A 19,022-nucleotide genomic window follows, 5' to 3' on the forward strand; every position below is an offset into this window, starting at 1 on the left:
TGTAGTTTTAACCATTGAGTATCCTCTTAACATTTTATTGGTTAATAAATGGAAAAAGGTGGTTTAACACAGCTGTTCAATCATTTGTGTCACCTTTTGTCTTCTCTGGGCATAAGAATTACACATTGTGCAACCCCAGATTTATTCGGGATCAAGATCCAAATGAAGGGGAACAGTCATGATAACAGTATTCCTAAAATAGCTCTTTTTATGAATTTAAGCTTTCCCCAGCTTTTTTATCTATAGTTTACTAAATCATATAATATATCTTCTGGAGAAAGAACAGCAACTAACAACAGCTGTCCCCTATAGCAACTGAAGAGTTTTAAAATGCATCCAGGCTTTTGAAGATGACAAGGGCTATCCTGCTTATTGGTGCCAATAACTTGGCACGCTACCCATTTTCAATTAGCACTACAACTTTGAACTTTATTTGAAAAAGGTGAAATCTGACCTATAATCCATGGGTGCAAATTTGATACAAGGAATGCATGTAGCAATTTTTTGTTTCATGTTTCTAAGTTCCATTCATTGAAAAATTCAACTCCCAATGTATAGGAACCAGCATCTTGCCGTACATTTTAAAAATCTGCTTTAATTTGTTATGAATATGTTTTTATTTCAAATTTTCACTCAAAGCTTAAAAATTCTGAATGTTTCCATAGAAAATTTTCAAGTTTTTAATAAAATACAGAAATGACCATCCATACTCAATACTTTTTCCTTAGTGGCGTGCTTCATGGTTTCATAAAGGCAAACTCAATTACCCTTATCCGAAAGTACTATGATAGTAAATTTCAATATAATAAACTCATAATATGAAAGCATTAATTCTTCTACTGGCATTAAAACTTCTGAATCCTCTTAACAAAGGTATAGAAATATCTATGATTGCAATATCTTTTCAATGGACATCACAAATTATTTTAATTTCTCAAGAAAAGGAGTAGGAGAAGCTGTGAAGGGCATAGAATACTAGTTTCACTGACATTGATGCTTATTACTGTAATCATGCTGAAAGGATGGAAGGAAATATTTTTTTCCTACATTGGGCATTTATCTGAAAATCTAAGTACTTTTCGTTTTACAATATTTTACTTTAATGGAATTAGCAGAAATTTCATACTATGTAAGTTTAATTAGTAGCATTATATAGACCATAATTTTCTTGGCAGACATTTCAACCTTCCAAGGGATGAACTTCTCACAAATTCTAAGAAGAAACATTTTGGCCAGGCAAATTAAACTTCAGTTGCATAGAGATAACGTATTAAAATCTTCTTGATTAAATGCTAAATTCCAATATGGCATTAGTAACTTCAATTAACTTGTACATTTTCTCAAAAAAGTGCAAATTCACTTTCAGCCATAATTTTGTCCACTGGCAACGAAAAGTACTAGTAGTTTACCCATTTACTTTGTTGCAGTAATATTATGTTAGGAGCTGTGGTTTGTAAACTTAATTCCTTCTCCATAGTATTAGAGCAGTTGGAACAATTTTGAATATGGGTGCCCTACATTTTATCATATGTATGCACTTATTGCATTGCATTTGTTCATGTTCCTTTGGAAAATTAATTAGCTGCTCTGAGGATACGTTGAAATCAATGAAAATATATTTGTTGTTTAAATAACAATGAAGAATGTACAAAGAGTTGTAAATTTTAATGTCAGTATTGTTGATAATCAAATTTTATGATTGCTGACAAAAACATCAGTGATAGTCAATCCTTTTTGAACCTTTAAATAAGAGCTAAAGATGAGGGAGCTCAAGGGGTTGGATGCAAGTGTAGAAGGTGTAAAATGCAACTGCTGATGGTGAGGTTGAAGGGATGAAGCTTTCTACATCTGGAAGCTCTCTCTTTTTGAGGAACCCACTTGACATACCCTCTGGTATTGAACATAATGGGCAAGAAGTACTCAAGCATCCATTACCTTCCTACTTTTACTTCGTTTCATTTCTCCTCCTTCCAACTCACATCTAGCAATTTGATTTCCTGCATCTTACACAAATATTACTGGCCATCACTAATATGTTTACCCATTAATCATATTCCTAGGACCCTTTAATAAACTCTTTATAAAGCAAATAAATGAAAATGAAGAGGGCACCCTACCTGTACGTAAGTATATAGATTAAAGTGAATATAAATGAATTATCATTTTTCAAGCAAAGAAAAAATTATAACATCAATAGACAATGTGACCAGAGCACCAGTAATTAGGCGATTTTACATGAGACATAAAGCCTAAATCTTTTTGACATGCTCTTGTATTTTTAAACTGAATTCCCATAGTCATTCTTAAAATCTCATGCACAATTTACAGAATTGCAAATATGACGCTTCATTCAGAATAATTTCTTTAAAATACACATATATAGGTATCATAGTTTTGAGAAGTACTCATAAAAGTGAATGATCATGGAAGTATAAAAAACTAAAAGAAATCATTTCACTTTTCTTCTTTCTTCTTGTAATAAAAAATATGTCTTTGGCAAAACAATTGACATGGAGACAACTAGCTTTCACAAAAGAGCATCAGCCTTTCCTGCCTAGAAACACTAACACTAAACACTAGTGCTAAGCATAATTGCATTATACTTAACAAGTTATTTCAGAAAATAAGCACAAATAATTGAATCGTGAAGAAAATTCCACGTTTTCTTTTTCACTAAGATAAAATCATATTTGAATCTGATGATCACTAATCATTGCATGACTTGTTGATTTTTCATTACATAGAGATCAATCAAGCTATGAAACATGATTTAAGTACCTGAAATCATTTTTATTAATCTTCCTTCTGTTGGATTTGAGCATAAGATTCCTTAAAAAAATAAATGGTTGTATACTTGCCTTTATTCTTTTACTACCAAGTTACTGATGTCACACCTTTACTTGGTCAACTTAAATAACTCAACCTGAGTATATACCACCTCTAACTTAAAACCATTTTCTGAAAACAATTTTTTTAAATTCATTAAAGTTCCAATTCACTCATCAAAATTTCTTGTTTGCACAGCAATTTAACCCAAGAGCTCATGGTGAACAGTAATTCCATATTGTACCACTGTATGCACTTGGACGTTTGAGTCTCCTATGCCCAATTCACAGCTTCAGCCAATTTACAAAGAACAAAAAATTTAGAAAGAGAGTAGGTAGAAAATTTGATTTATGCATTTCACTTGAAATATTAGATCCAATTCATCTGACTCTATTGGAAATATTTTTTCATTCAACAAAGGAAATGGCATTATCACTTCATTGCATTTCCAGAAGGAAATAGCATCATCATGATTCCACAATGGATGCATTACCCTCCTGACTGACAGCCTTTCACAAAGAAATCAGGATTGCAAAATATCACATTCCTTCATCATCGTAGAAATTCAGATTACCATCCGTTGGGTAGTGAACGAGACATGCATGATGGTACGTCCGTGAGCACTGGCTCCCACCCCACCACCCCCCAGCAGATCTGGCATAGCTCTGCCAACTGTCTCCCAAACCAAGGTTGACCCAGCTTTGGGCATGTCTTAGGAATCTAGGTCCATAACGATTGCGTGCATACAAACCAGGGTTAGTGATTACACGAGCCCACACACCCTCAGAATCCCCCAGGGTTTTTAAATGTATCCTTGTTGGGGGCATGTTTGGTGCTGGCAAGCTTCGCCAAGGTTTGTTTGCTACAGAGTCATTCCTCTCCGAGAGTGCTTCTGGTGTGGAGTCCATGTCCATGCTCAGATTGTGGTACCCCCACATCTCTATATATATGTCTGGTGTGTTGAGACAAAAGTAGCCCCGTGTTTTCACTGAGGTTTCAGGTGATTCTGAAAGAGACATTATGATAAGTAAAAAAATTTGATGAAGAGGTAAATCTTCTGTTGTCAAAAGAGGTTTGCAAAAGGATTAAATACATAAGCCAGTGTCATAGTTTAATATTTTTGGAACCGTTGCTGAAACCTCCCAGTCCCTGATTTAAAACCAAACCATCTGGTTAATTTAAATACTATGTACTATAAAATTACCTTGATCAAAATTGAAACCGTAATAATCATCAAAATATAAATTTAACAATTTTAGAAACATCTTTAATTGGAAAGATATCATTAATTAACATTAAAAATCCCACTGCTATTTTTTTGGGTTATCCATTATTTCTTTAATTTATATTAATAATAAAGAAAGAAATCTATTCATAATTTTTGGGTTATCCTATTATTTGTTATTTATTAGATTATTCTATTTTTTCGGGTTATCCATTATTTCTTTAATTTATATTAATAATAAAGAAAGAAATCTATTCATAATTTTTCTTAGATATTGACAAAGAGTAAAGGTGGAAAAAATTAAGAGTATGCCTATAATAGTATGGAATATTAACTAAATTGTACATTGTTGGGTAACTTATTGATTCAAACAATTTTTAATTCATGCCAAAATACATCATTTTAATTGTAGCACATAAAAATGGTACCAAAAAACTATTATAGTAATTAACTCCAGACTGAATTTTTTTCACATGTGTACTTATGGACATTGAGGATTATTGACATCAGACTTATAGGCAGTCAGCGTAAAGGTGGAACTTTACTGTACTTGATGAGAGGCTAATGTCCTTTCTAAAAAATCATAATATTACAAAAAATAAATGTATTTTTTGTTCTAATATTGCCAAAGGGTTTTAATCTTCTTAAAACATCTTGGGTTAAAGCCATGAGATATGATAAATTATTTGGGGTAAATATAATTATGAATGGTTGGTCATAAAATTTAGATAAGATAGATTAACTTAGGATTTCAATTTGAAGAAATTAAGGCCAAGCTGAAGGATTACATCAATATTTTTTCTTAAAACATTTGACTATATGAAAAACGTCTAATGGCAGTTAAAGGAAAAACAACAAAAATAAAAAAATGAATTTTAAAAGATAAATATATCTCAAAATACTCACCCTTATGCATTGGAACCGGATCTTCAAATGAAGATAAATAAAAACCACGTTCTTTGAACCAGGATTTCCCCCTTACATATAAAGGAAAATCTTTTGATTCAAAAGTTGCATCTCCATCAATATCCCATGGTATGAAACTACCCATTTTTACTGCACCAAGAATGGATCCAGCCTCTAATTCATACCTGAGCACTAAGAAAGGAAGTAAAATATCAACAAATGTTTTCACTGTAAAATATTTCATTTAACCAAACTTCTAAGGATCTAGCCTTTTACAAATAGTATTTTTCCATAAAGTCAAAATGAATAACTCAATGCCCACTTAAATATCTATGCTAATGTGGAATAATATAAATAATTCAGATTACAAAATACAAGTTAGGCCGATGGATGAGATGACGTTGGTATACCAGTTGTAGTGGATTTGGATTCTAAATATGACAACATTGATGCCTTGTGCTGACATACATACCCTTCACGTCGTTCACTTCCTGGTTAGGCAAAGGCAAAAAGTCTGATTTTTCAATTGTTTTAAGTAACCTTCACCCTTTTCTACCATTTTACTAATTTCTTTCGCACTGCCCTGACCTTGTATTTTTTCATTTAAACTCACCACAATCCTCCAATACATTGTGGTATACATACACTCTATGAGATGTCTGATAACATTGCTTGGAGAGTCTCTTTGACAATATTAACCCAAAATGTTATCGATATACTCCTCAAGTAGTTTATTTTTCCCTAAAACATTTGTCTTGTTGTTTGACTTTCATAAATGCTTTTAACATAACAAATGCAGCACAATTATTTCATACCTGTCCATCATCAGCACATACAATCCAGATGCTTTCATGCCTCACTCATTCTTCACCTTATCTCTCCTATTTTCTCCTCAAGTACTGGGCATCCATTGCATTTGCTTATATTTATACTTATTCTCTATTACCCAAGCCGTGATCCCAAACAATAATGTGAGGAGTACACTTTAATACACTACCTTTTTTGCTGCCTGAGAGAAACATTCATTTGGTGATGAATATACTCCTAATCCCCAAAAATATTTTTTTCAGAATTTGTACCCATTAATCTCTTTAGCAAATATCTTACATGAATACAAGTATTCTCCAAATCCATAAAAATCAACTTATAGTTCCAGAACCGCACCATTTACACCAAAGGCTGCTATTATTCTCATTTTCCTTCTGAAGCATGACTATTACTTTGTTTTAGATACATTAACCTTCAAATGCATCCTCTGGTAGCTCACTAAAGCTATGCAGGATTCCCTTTCAATCTTTTGAGCTCTCAGTCCAGCAATATTACACACCTATCACTGGCATAGAGGGAGATAGGTCCAGCTTCAATCATTACACCTACCTAATCTATATGCCCATCTCTCACACATTTACTTTGCATGTTTCCATTGAATTACTTGCCTTCCCAACTTCATCCCATCCACAACCTTCCTTGACCTTCTTCTTATCTCAGTACCCATAATATCCTTTACCCTCATGACCCTACTCCCCTTCCCATCCACAATTCATTTTTACTGCTCTTGTCACACACTCCCACTTTCATTACCCCTTCTTTCACTCCTACCTAGTCTTCCTTCTGAAGATGGTGGTTGTGCAGCCACTATGACTTTAGAAGTTTCTGTAAGTGTCGCATTTATTTTTTTGATTGTGTTTAAAGTAGTTTATCTATTATTCATTATATTCATACTCATGAGTGTTCTACCATTATGTACGTGCATGTAGAGAAAACATATACATGAATAATTTGATTAATAAATGCTGGAAAACCTATCAGTTAATTAAAAAATTAATAAGAATGAAATAATTAATCTTCCCTGGAATTACAAATGTATTCACTCAGTGGGAAGAGAGATATGACTGAAATGATGAGCATCACCAAACATACTAATTTTTATGCAAAATAGCAATGGAAGTATTGGGTATCAAGGCAATTAGTTATAGGATCCTTCATAATCATTACATATAAGATGTAGAAATCCTTGAATTCCATGCGATACACCTTTAGTAATGAAAATTCAGGCTGCCTGCATACATTTGTAGCAATCAGATGGTAGACCTATGAATGCAGTGTTTGGCCTACCTCAATTTATGCTTTCTAACTATAATGGAGAACTTAGCATACTTATTCCTTGATAACAACAGCTCACCTTAAGTTTACTAATTTACAGCATGAGCATTATGATATATAAAGTATACAGTATCTTTTTTAAGCATTTGAGTTCCCTCCCTCACCTACCATTTGTGTAAGAGTCTGGTCCTTGAATGACTGGATCACCACCGCCCCCACTGCTTGAAAATTGGTCAAATGCACGAAGGGCTGCCACCACTTGCCTGGCACAGCAGGGTGGCACCAAGTAACCTTTTTTGGCCAGCTTAGAAACTTTGCATGACAGTCCCACTTCACCACAGGAGAAGTTTATGGACTTGGGTGAATTTGTTTCAAGTGGATTTGAAAAAGGAGGATTAATTATGGCCGTTAACTGCCATTGAACTGCTAGCCACAGCCAAGTAGCTTGATAGTTTATTGGACCTAAAAATAGATTGGAAAATGTGAAGTTTATGGAACTAAAAAAACAATCTTACTAATATCCTAATAAATTGTTCTGAAGTCAATCCTTCAAACTCAGTGAAATTTGCTATGAGAAATCCAATTATGGTAAGGAAGATTTTGCACCAATATTTCATGTACCCAATCATAGATTTTGAAGGTAGCACAAGCTATGCCATGATGTTATTATAAATTAAAAGCATGAGTTGTTAACCTTTTGAAACTCTTTTCACCATATGAGATAGCAGTTGCGGTCATGGTATAGAAGGAATTAAGAAGAGGAAGGATGGAATGAAACTCAGGATTAGCATTATCAAAAACTCATCCTTAAATAGTGACCTATTTGAAAAGACTTCAGAGGTGCTTACTTCAGTTAATTGAATTTTGTGCTGGTGAACTTAGAGAAATTTGTTCTTTTTCTTAGAGCTTAGGATAGTTAAGTTTAATTAAGAATAGCTCACCCCTGTTCATTCCAGTACCACCTAAAACGTAGTACATGACGTCTGGACACCCCAATGTGAGGAAACCTGCTTGTTTCAATCTTAGAAACCAATCAGCAAAAGTGACTGCCTCCAAGAATGAAATACTAATATCACTTTTTGAGTCCACATGAGAGAATGGATGAGTATGAAGCAAAGATGTCCTCGCTACAAAAGGTCCTTCTAGGTGATCACAAATCATACAGTCTCGGGCTGATATATGATAACCTCGGGTGTATCGCAGTGAATATCCCTTCATTTGTGACTGCAAACATCCCATGTTCCACTTTCCTTAAATGAGAAGAGAGGAATTGATTAGAACTCCAAACTATTTATATAGCACTAAATATCAAGAGGATAGACACAAGGTAAAACACACACACTAAAGCAAGATAAAAGTGCAAATTGTTTTCCTTGAGGTGCTGCAGGTTGTCTGGTTATAATGCTGCAGTCTAAATGAAACTCCACCTCTTTACACAGCCATTTCTCATCCTGTTAAAATGAATTTCTTACAACTCATGAAAACATTTTTTTTACTATGTAAATACACCCAGTTATGGTTAACTGAAAGGTTGCTGATAATACTTTTTAACATTTTTTTAAGGAAAAATGTCTTCATATTCAAATGTTGACACCAATAGTCATAACTCAAAGGACATTTTTAGTACTATCTTTAACCCTTGGTCGGAGTTAAGGACAAATTCAGCAGTATTAGTATTAACCCTTTTGGCTTGAATGTCGGTTACATGATACATCTTCAGCCCTTCATGCTTTTGCATGAAATGAAGATTGCTGCGAGTATACTGCAAAGAACCACTGTCGAGGTGTGAGATGGATACACCCATATGTTTTGCCGGTAATCAGAGACTTTGGGCAAAGGCTGCCACCTTAAATTTTGCTTTAATGGAGGAGGTTATTCAGTAAACATCTGGGGGGCAATTTTTGGTATAACAATAATTTGTTCTGGCCTGACTTCCCATCCCGACAGCTGTGGAGATGGCCCACTAACATCATGGGCAAGATTGCCACCACCAATGGTGGCCAAGGGGAATGGCAAATTGCCCCTCTTCGCTCCAGCCTAGGGTGCTTCTTTTAGAGTATGTCCAGGGCGTCTGGATGTTCCAATGCCTCCTTCCTCGAGAGCAACAAAGCGAGCTCTCCCTGCTGGAGGGGGCACACATAATTTCACAATGCACTCTTATCATTGACGACACGCAACCCTCATGCTTAGTCGTCAACCTGGTTGCATATGTCGTTTCAAGCTCCCTTCAAGTCCGAGTCCTTGAGAGTAATCCTGTTATCTTCCCTTGAAACATATGTAGTTCCTTTTGCAGCAAGACTGTTGGGGAGGTGTGAAAATTAACTGCCGGAATGTGTTTTTTTTGTAAGTTTGGTGATGAACTTTTGGGAGGGGGCTTAAGTAAAGGAGCATTTTTTTGCTAGTTATTATTTAATGGATTTTTTTTGCTCTATAAAGGGAAAGGTACAGCAAAAATAGTGTGGAGGTTGACAGTAAGATTCCTTGGTTATTGGATGGGATATTGCCAAGATTGGAGAAGTTATTAATCAGGGAATGGGGGAAGTAGGTAAAGAAGGTTAGGGGATCCTGTGCCAAAGCCAGCTGGAGTATATTTAGGTGCTATATTCTTGCTGGGATTTTTTGGGGATGAAGCAGGAGGAAGATTCAGTGCCAGGTAAAGGGTTTTGGCGGAGGGAACTTTGATGCACTTTTTAATCTTGCAGGATTAGAAGGGTTGAGGTAGACTTTGGTGGAGATATTGACGTTAGCCTTTTGGGTGTGAGGTGGACCAGAGGGAGGCTATGAGAGGGTTTTTGGAGGTTTTTATTTAGTTAGCATAGTTGAATAAGAATTTGGTGATAATTGAGTCTATTGATGGTATCTCCAATTCTTTTTGTATATTTATTTCTGTTCGGGATATACCTGGGGGCACCCCCAATGCATCTGAAGATTTTGTTCTGCCAGATTTGGATGCATTTCACGGAGGATGGAGGAATAGTAGACCAAATGGGTGAGACATACAGGAGTTGTGGAAGCAGAATGTAGTGGAAGATGTCCAGTTTGGAGTTTAGAGAAGTCAAGGAAGAATGGGTTAACAGTGGTTGGAGAGCAAATGTAGATTTATATATTTCAGCAAGTTTGAAATCAATATGTGCTTTTGAGGAGAGTTTTTCGTCCAGAATGACTCCAAGGAAGGTAACCAAATTTTTTTGGCGAAGGGTTTTTTGGTTTAGGGTGAGGTAGGTGTGGGTGAATTTGGATCGGGTGTTAGAAAAACAGATTTTGGTACATTTTTCAGTATTGACCCATAACCTGCACTCTGAAAGCCAGGCTTCAAAAAGATAAAGATGGGCCTGCAGAGCTTCGTCGGTTTTGCTGGGGCACCAGCTTTGCGTGGCAATGGCTGCATCATCAGCTTATAGAAAGGGGTGGATTGGGTTGGTTTTGGGGATGTCATCGATAAATACCCGTATGTTAAATAGGAGGGATCTGAGGACAGTGCCTTGCGGAACACTGGTTAAAGGGTTGAGGAGGAGTGAAAGGTGTTGTGGGAAATGGAAAAGGATCCATTTGAAGTAGGGATTGAATAATGTTGATAAGATACATGGGGATATTTTTCAGCCAGCACTTTAATAGCTGTCCCTCATGCCAGACTCGGGAAAAAGCCTGGCTAAAGTCCTGAAGGACAGTTGACATGACTAATTTATTATTGAAACTGGCAGTAACTAATTCAGTGAATCTGTTAATTTGATGAACAGTCCAGGTCATTTCAGTCGAGTCGAATTGTTTACTGGAGAAGAGGGGAAAAGGGGGAGATTTTAGACAGGCAAGGATTACTCTTTCACGTATCTTGCCTAGAGTAGAGGTTATTGAAGTTGGTAGTATGAATTGATTTCAGTGAGAGTTTTGCTGGGTTTGGGTAACATTATAACGTCAGATGATTTCCAGGATGAAGGGAAGTAAGATGATGCAAGGCAGGTATTAAATATGTCTGTAATCAGGGTAACATGAGGGGGGGAAGAAATTTAAGTGCCTTGGTAGGGATGTAATCTGGGTCAGAGGAGCATTTATTGGGTAGTTTGGAAAGGATTGTGGAAACTCCATGGGTAGTAAAGGTTACATGTTTGGGGGTTGGAGAATACAGGAGCGATACCACAATGATATCTTCAGGTTTATTAGAACTATTTTGATGGTGTTTTATGCACGTGTGTCTTATTTTTGTAGCAAGGCCTTCCTTCTTTCTGTGTCAGTGTTAAGTGTTATGTTACTGACAATTAGTGGGGGGGAAGTTTTGGTTGGGTTTCTTATATTCCTTGCTATTTTCCAGTTCTTGATAAGGAGGCTAGTTTAGTATTCCATGTTTTTGCTCTGTTTTTATGTAATTCATGTTTGGCAGCATTGTTTAGTGTGTTGAATTGTGATTTAAGGTGTGTGTATCGTGTTCTTAAAAATAATTTTGGAATTGTCTTTCACAAGTGTTTTTATGTGAGGAGGAAGGGCTGCAGATAAAAGAGGAATAGTTGGAGCGAGTTTAAGGGAAGCTTGAAGGGAATTGGATAAAAGGGTATTTAGGGTAGATAAATTTTCTCCAATTCAAGTGGAAGTGGGGTAGATGTCAGGGAGTAAGAGAGGAAGTAGGGATGTTAGATTTTTCCTAAATTTCTCCCAGATGTGGCATTCAGGAGGTAGCAGAAGGGATATATGAGGAGTAGTTTCAGCGCAGAGGACTGGGCGGGAAGGTGGTCGGAAGAATAGTGTTGAATGGCTTTGGCAGGAATGTGGTAGGGATAGTCATGTCACTGATATATCTGTGTTTATGAACTCTGATATATGTGTCAATTCCATGGGAACTTGTGTATTGATGTCTTGTTCTTGCGTAAATTTTAGCAGAATTCTTCCTAGGTCACTGGTGTTTCTACAGACCCACATTATGTTTTTGCTATTGAAATCTCCTAAGAGTATTGTAGGGGCTTTGGTGTTAAAGGGGTTAATTATTGAAGTAACCGTTTTAGATCTGGGGGAAGGTTTCTACAGCGTATGTTTACCTAGCCCAGAGTGGCGTTGAGGGATATTCCCGAGGGTTCCAAAGTTTTGAGTTTGCTGGGTATGTGTGAGTGTTTGAAAGTATGAGGAAACAATGTGGTTTTTCTTCAACACTATTCTCACATTTCCTGAGCAATGTTTCCAAGATAGACAATAAAAATTGGTTCATTATGTTTTATTAGCAAAAATAACACTGCTGTAACGTTTTGAATGCAGAAATTACATTCTCATATTTTATGGCTATCAATGGAATTCTGGAGCACTGACAGTTTCCTGTCAATTTTCAGTCGTATCATAACAAAATATTTTAACACATCTTGTTCATCACCTCCAAATTTGGAAATATTTAAACTAGCATAATTTCAATTTGTGTATGATAGCTTTATAATTATTAATTTTGATGAAGAATAGAGCATTTATCACTATATGTATGAGAGCATTTGATTGAATTATTAGGAAGTGCAGCACATTGAAAATTCAGCATTTAACCCAAATAATGTTGAAGTAAATTACTTTCACCACAAAACACTCATGTACTTACCTAAGCCAATTGAAAGTACATTTTCTTCACAGGAATTCAAAATTATGTATTAACAGAAAGTCATTAATCAACTTTAACTGAGTTACACATGCCATGCAAATGTAGAATCATGTAAAACAATTATAATTTAAAAGTAGTTTAATCTAAATTAAATTGATTGCAGGTACCTTCTTCATTTCTTGCAGCTCCTCCAGCTACAACTACAGCTCCGGACATAACGCGTATCTGTCGTCGCAATCGTGAATGGGTTGGATGAAAGTGTGTCATGCCACGAGCAAACAGTACGAATGGGGTAGCGGCATGCCTAGCCAGCATATTCCATGCTTCTCCAGGTGAGGCTTTTCCATATTTGTAGAGAACTCCATTTCCAGTATTCTTAACCAAGGTGTTCATGTTTTCCGTCACCCTGCAGCAATGAAAATGTTCAGCACTAGTGAAATTATATTACATATATGATTTACTCGTATTGAAAAAATGATTAGAAACTGGCTGTCTGATGCTTGTAAAACTTTTTAAGACAATAATGCAGTTTAGGACACAATGGAAAGACACTACAGTTTCACTTGCCATGACTATGTGGTATTAGGTACTTTTGTTTCTGTTCACCAAATCTATTCATAGAATTTTGTTTCCCATTGAAATGTTCATGTAGAAACCCATTTGGTCTCATTCCCTCTTCCTTTCTTCTCATAAGCTTTCCTTTTTTTAGCCATTGTCATTTCTTAATTTCTAATCTACTCATTTGAACTGACATTCATATTCCGTAACTCAACACTACTAGATTTGAAGTTGAAACAACATTAAAGGTCTCTGAATGATGATAGCTGAGCTTGAATGTTTTTTCAAAAGACAATAAAAACAAGTGTCTTCTTAAAAGATGGTTATCAAAAAGGCTGCAGAAATGAGCAACTTCATTTAGTTCAGGCAAGTAGAAAACACATTGCATCTTAAAAAGTGCCAACCACATAACTTTACAATACCTTTGAGAAAATCTATATCAAAAGATACAACAGTAAAAAATCTTTAAATATATGCAATGAAAATTATGTAAACTCTGATCAAATTCTTTCTTCGTGTGTATGTACTGCAGTAGAGGGCATACAATCCCTTTTTTGATTTGTTCCTATACTTTTCAATGATTGATGGGATATTATGTATTACTATAACCTGGTTTGACTTACTTCATCTTACACGTTTTTTTATTTTTTTATCTAGAATTCATTGACCCTTGTCTACATGTATGTTACATTTCCTTTATATTTGTGAACTGACTGACCTAATATATTTACCATATAGCTCTTCTGTGTATTCTTTCCACCCTCTGTGAATCTCTTCTGGCTCTATAATCAATTTCTCTATCTAATCTCTTATAGTGGGTACAGTTTTCCCTTACTGACAATTCTCTTATCTCCTTCTATAGTGCTTCAACTTTCTCCTATCTCAGAAAATTCTCCATATTCTCACACTGATCTCTTGAATTCCACTATCCACATAGAGATATTTATTAAGCTTTTCTTGGTACTCTTTCCTTTTTACTCCCGTTAAAGCTCAACATTTCACTTTCACACTCCCCTTCCTGATCATTTTGAATATTGCTTTCACTTAAACAAAAGAGGAGCACTCCGCCGAAATCACTCTGCAATTTCAATCATTCACAACCTGTTGGTGTAATGTAGTTTACAGGCCAAATGGAGTCTTTTCCAATGATTTAAGTGACAGTTTTGAAGAAAAACAGACCTTATTATAATAATGCTGGTTGGTTCCTTTAAAGCATTTGCCTCAGAAGGATAAAATAGCTGCACTTTCTACTTAGGATAATTGTTGGACACCAGGAACATTACTGTAACTCATTCATAAACATTTTTCTATTGTAATATTTAATTATTTGTTGAATTATTTTCTTCATTTTTAATTTTTGATTGAAAAAAATACAAAGACAAGCAATAATGCAACAGATGATATCGCAAAAGCTTGGAAAAACCCACACGAGTGTGAATCAGTGCCCAAATGAATGGATGAAAACCCACTATTTGGACACTAAATCAGTTCCTATGAATGGGTTTTGAGTTGTGCCAATTTTCCAGGTGTTGGCAGGAAAAGTTCACTTCCATTCTCCAATCCTCTACTGAATACCAAGGATAATGGTCACGTAATTTATTCCAAACCCGATGGCATTTTGAATATTCTAAGAAACAGCAGGAGATGCCACAACTTTAATTCTAACAGAGGAATCTGCTAAATGCGCATTATAATGCAACAATTTCCAGATGTAAAAATCATTTGCCTTGACCGGGACCGGGAGTCCGGAATTTTATTATATGAATATTCGCTTCATTTTCTAGTCACATAAAGCGATTTTTTCATTTGTTTATGTTGTGTCAAACTGTTAAGACAGAAAATTACATCCAGAGAATCAACGCATGCTGCGAGTGGGATGAATACCTGCAGTTCAATAATTGGACATGGACTATTTAACCTGTGATGAATGAATTTTCGGCAGTGCCCCTGCAAATTTTTTAACTCGAAAAACGTTCCCGTGGGGAGATAACTTACTTTGGAGCTGCGACCAGCACTTTCATCTCCGAATTATAGCTTTTGACGCCGTTCAGGATGGTCTCCAATCTCCTCTCGTCCCTCTCCCCATCCTCCCCAAGCACCAGTAGGATGGTGACAACCAGGTGCAGGGGTCGCTCTCCGGCACAGCCGCCCTTCGCCACGAACCCCGTCTCGAAGAACGGGTAGCCGTGCCGCTCACCGAGGTAGTGCTCACCACACACCAGCTCCCTGCCGTCGCCGCCCCATCCGGGCCCCAGGGCCCCCACCGTCCCTCGCGCATCTCCGGCCAATGACGAATTCCTCGGCTCCTTAGGTATCGCCTCCTCGTCGCTCAGCTCATATCTCGGGTCGAGACGAGACACAATGCGGCTCAGTCGAAGGACGATGTCGCCCAATCCTTCCCTCTCTGGAGCTGCGAACACAGAAGCAGTACTGGTACATAGTACATGGTATACGTGCACATCGCATGAGCAGCATTGGTCCAGGAGGTCTTTAACCAATACTTAGAAAACTTTTTCTTAAGTGAAATACATGAGTGTTTATGTCATTCGTGTTACATACATCATAGCCATCGAATGATAAAACTAGAGTTTAAAAAAACTGCGTTGCCGACTTCCTCTTATGGGGTCAGCTGCAATTGCTTTTTCTTCGTCAGAAATCAAATCTTACGATGCTATTTCAGCGATGCTATATGTCAAGGCATCGTCAGCCCTACACTCAGATAGCATCCAGATATGACATCGGCGACTTTCAAGGAATCATGCCATTTCACGTAGGATGCCATAATGGCATCCTTAAGCAAATACATGAACGCGTAGCAACAGGGGCCATCTTTAAGGAAGAACATGCACCCGCAGTGAGTTTTAGAGAATTTTACACAGTTTTTATACTATATCTATGAATAAATTGTCAGATATGACTGAGTGAACTTATTTTATGAAATTATGCTTAGAAAATACAATATTAAAATTAATCACACAAAAGAGAATTAACGTGCGTAAATGTGCTAATAATAATAATTTAATAGCATAAAAATGGGTTCAGTATTGAAAGGAGTATAACTATCGATAATATTCCATTGCCACTGGCCTTTCCATTTTAGCGAGATACTTGAGCGTGTTTCTGTGAACACAACTGTTTTATTCCTGATTTTATGGTCGAATGAGCTACACGTAATTCACGATGATTACTTTTCAAAGATATTATCTTTGAATTCATGACGATGGGCACAGAAGAGATCCGTTGCACAAACATGCATTGTTGCAAATGGTAAATTATATGAATGTTTATTGCTTTTTCGCCGTTTGATGGAAATTCCTTTTTTGAAGTTGCCCAGAATTTGGATATTCTAACTTCCTCAGGCTCAACTCAAAAGGAACTGTCACTTTTTCAGTCTAATCATTTTCTATCACTGATAAATGGAACGGCATGTGATCTGATGAAGAAGATAATGGATTTCGAACCCTATTCAATTTCTTTTTATCCGTCAATTGAAAGAAATCATGTGTTGATCCACTACATAATATGCTCAAATTTTACGAGGAAAAGCCATATGTCTTCTCTCATCATGAAGGATTTCCACCATTTTACGCCTGAAATTTGTGTTATTCGTAAGTTCTTGTTTTTCATTTTAAGAATTCAAAAGACAGCACCGGCTTAAAATGACAAGGAAACCATTTCCCACCACATCTTCCTACAGTTGAATTTATTTTTTGAACCCATCAATTTTGTAAAAAAAAGTGCAACTCCATGTATTCTCAAGCGGTCCTTGCATTTTTCGATCAAGTTCATTTCGAGTTAAAATAGGTCAGCTAAGGAGGTCATCCCTCGGAACCCATTTAATCATATAGAATTGAAATAAGCGCCATTGAATTGGTCAATAGTAGACCACAATAACCATTTCTATAACGTGATTAAGCTTCTCTAAGAATAAAACCGTGTAATATTTAAACAACAGCGCTTTCAGACTGAACTTAGGACACAAGTCTCTGACCCTTCCTGCCATTGCAGCCGTACCATTGGTGCATATTCTAACGCAATTTATCCATGAAATGTTGTTTGTTTCAACGAATTCCTCGATCTCTTCCAAGGCAACTTCCCAAGATACTTATTTCTGAATATCTTTGCAGAGTGAAATCAAGCTCTTTCAACACTTTCTCATCGAGAATTCGAACAAGTGCAATCATCTAAAACAGTTGCCAACTTATATTGATTCATCAAACTGCAGGGAAAATTTCGTAAAATCATGAATATTCTGTGCTAGTGTCCCTTCTGTACAAATTGACAAGTCTGCTATGCGCCATATAATCGTATTATTTCGTGTTAAATTCAACGGAAATGTCTCCGTGGTCATGTCTAATTTTCAACGAATTGTCCGGTAAAGCACTATCGAGAACTACACTGTAAACTTTGAATTACTTGTAAAAGTTTACAGTGTAATTCAAGTAATTACACTGTAAACTTTGACCTAGCTGTAAACTATGAATATCATCAATTTCGATGGCCAACTGATTTTTTGGGTTTTCGTATTTTGGAATGGAATTAAGGCAAGTAATATACTTAAAAGATTTTCTCGACATAGATGGTAATCAGTTACGCTCGCGTCCCAAGGCCGCACAAACATACGAGGGTCATCCGGAAAGTAGTACCCGTTCGTGAAATAAAGACACAAAAGTAAATATTAACAAACATAAAAAATTTTATTTGAAAGAGGATACTTTAAACTACTTCTCAACATAATCTCCAAGCAAATTAAGGCATTTGTCATAACGTGTGACAAGTTTCTGTATTCCTGCTGCATAGTCCTTCGCCGCCAGCTCATTGAGATACGCGAGGGACCCATCTTGCACAAATTTTTGCATAATGCAGATGGTGTTTAACAATTTCATGAACAATTGTTTGAGAAACATTGGGAAAATGCTCACAGATGTCATCAATTGTGACGCGTCGATCGTTCCTCACGAATTCGTCAACTGAGCTCACCAGTTGGTCTGTAATGACAGACGGTCTCTCCGAACGCTCATCGTCGTGTGTGTTCCCCCTCCCCATGTTGAAGTTGCGACACCACCGCCGAACAGACGACTCGTCCATTACATTGTCTCCATACACCTCCTTTAATTGGCGATGAATATCACATGGGCGAACGTTTCTTGCATTGAGGAATTTAATCACTGCCCTCACTTCACAACTGGCGGCGTTCTCAATTTTTTTAAACATTGTAAACAATCACAGAAACAACACAGGCAATGCTAGCGTCACGCAACTTGGCTCAGAGAAGGCAGACAAGCCACTGAAGCTATCTGACCTCGTCCAGCGGCTACTCGCGTCGTCAGCACTTCATGCGGCACGAACGGGTACTACTTTCCGGATGACCCTCGTACATCGGTGTCCTGGATTCTTCTCCATCACCAGCATTTCCTGTTGAGTTCGGTTTTTATTTCAAATTCAAAATTACGAAATTTAAGTGTCCGGCGAGTTTAAAAAAATGTTGTAGCGCGTTTGCAGCAAAATGAATTACGAACTATCTAATGACTTATTCGTAATTATGATCGCACTCACGGACTGTGGCAGCTTTGCAGGTAGAAGCTAAGAGAAATCGGGGAAGAGCTGCTTGTCCATCGTGCATTATTGGAAATAAGTGGCCACCCAGAGTGCTCAATAGTGCATGGGCTGTTTGCAACAGTCATTAATACAGTGGAAAACTTCCTTAATTACATGTGTGCTATATGCAAGAAAATGTAAATATTATAACACCATTTATTGTAATTAGAAAGTCGTATATGAGAAAACAACAAAGACGTGTAGCTTTTAGAGAATATCCAGAAGAGCTACCTTGCATTAAAA

At 36.6% G+C, this 19,022-nt stretch overlaps 1 protein-coding gene across 2 annotated transcripts in view; it reads right to left on the minus strand.

Annotated features, from left to right (window-relative positions):
- Positions 1-2,775: 2,775 nt before the first annotated feature.
- The window catches only part of LOC139700033 (uncharacterized), an 84,517-nt gene continuing 68,270 nt past the window's right edge, over positions 2,776-19,022 (minus strand). For both annotated transcript variants that reach the window (XM_071598483.1, XM_071598492.1), the window contains exons 4-9: positions 15,177-15,591; positions 12,791-13,029; positions 8,002-8,310; positions 7,229-7,522; positions 4,958-5,149; positions 2,776-3,832 (exon numbers count right to left, since the gene is read on the minus strand). In XM_071598483.1, coding sequence (XP_071454584.1) covers positions 3,366-3,832; positions 4,958-5,149; positions 7,229-7,522; positions 8,002-8,310; positions 12,791-13,029; positions 15,177-15,591 — 1,916 coding nt within the window. In that variant the 3' untranslated portion in view covers positions 2,776-3,365. The remainder of the gene's footprint in view (positions 3,833-4,957; positions 5,150-7,228; positions 7,523-8,001; positions 8,311-12,790; positions 13,030-15,176; positions 15,592-19,022) is intronic.

This window comes from Hetaerina americana, unplaced genomic scaffold (assembly GCF_022747635.1).
Source record: "Hetaerina americana unplaced genomic scaffold, ioHetAmer1.1.p SCAF_1, whole genome shotgun sequence".
Taxonomy (NCBI): Eukaryota; Metazoa; Arthropoda; class Insecta; order Odonata; family Calopterygidae; genus Hetaerina; species Hetaerina americana.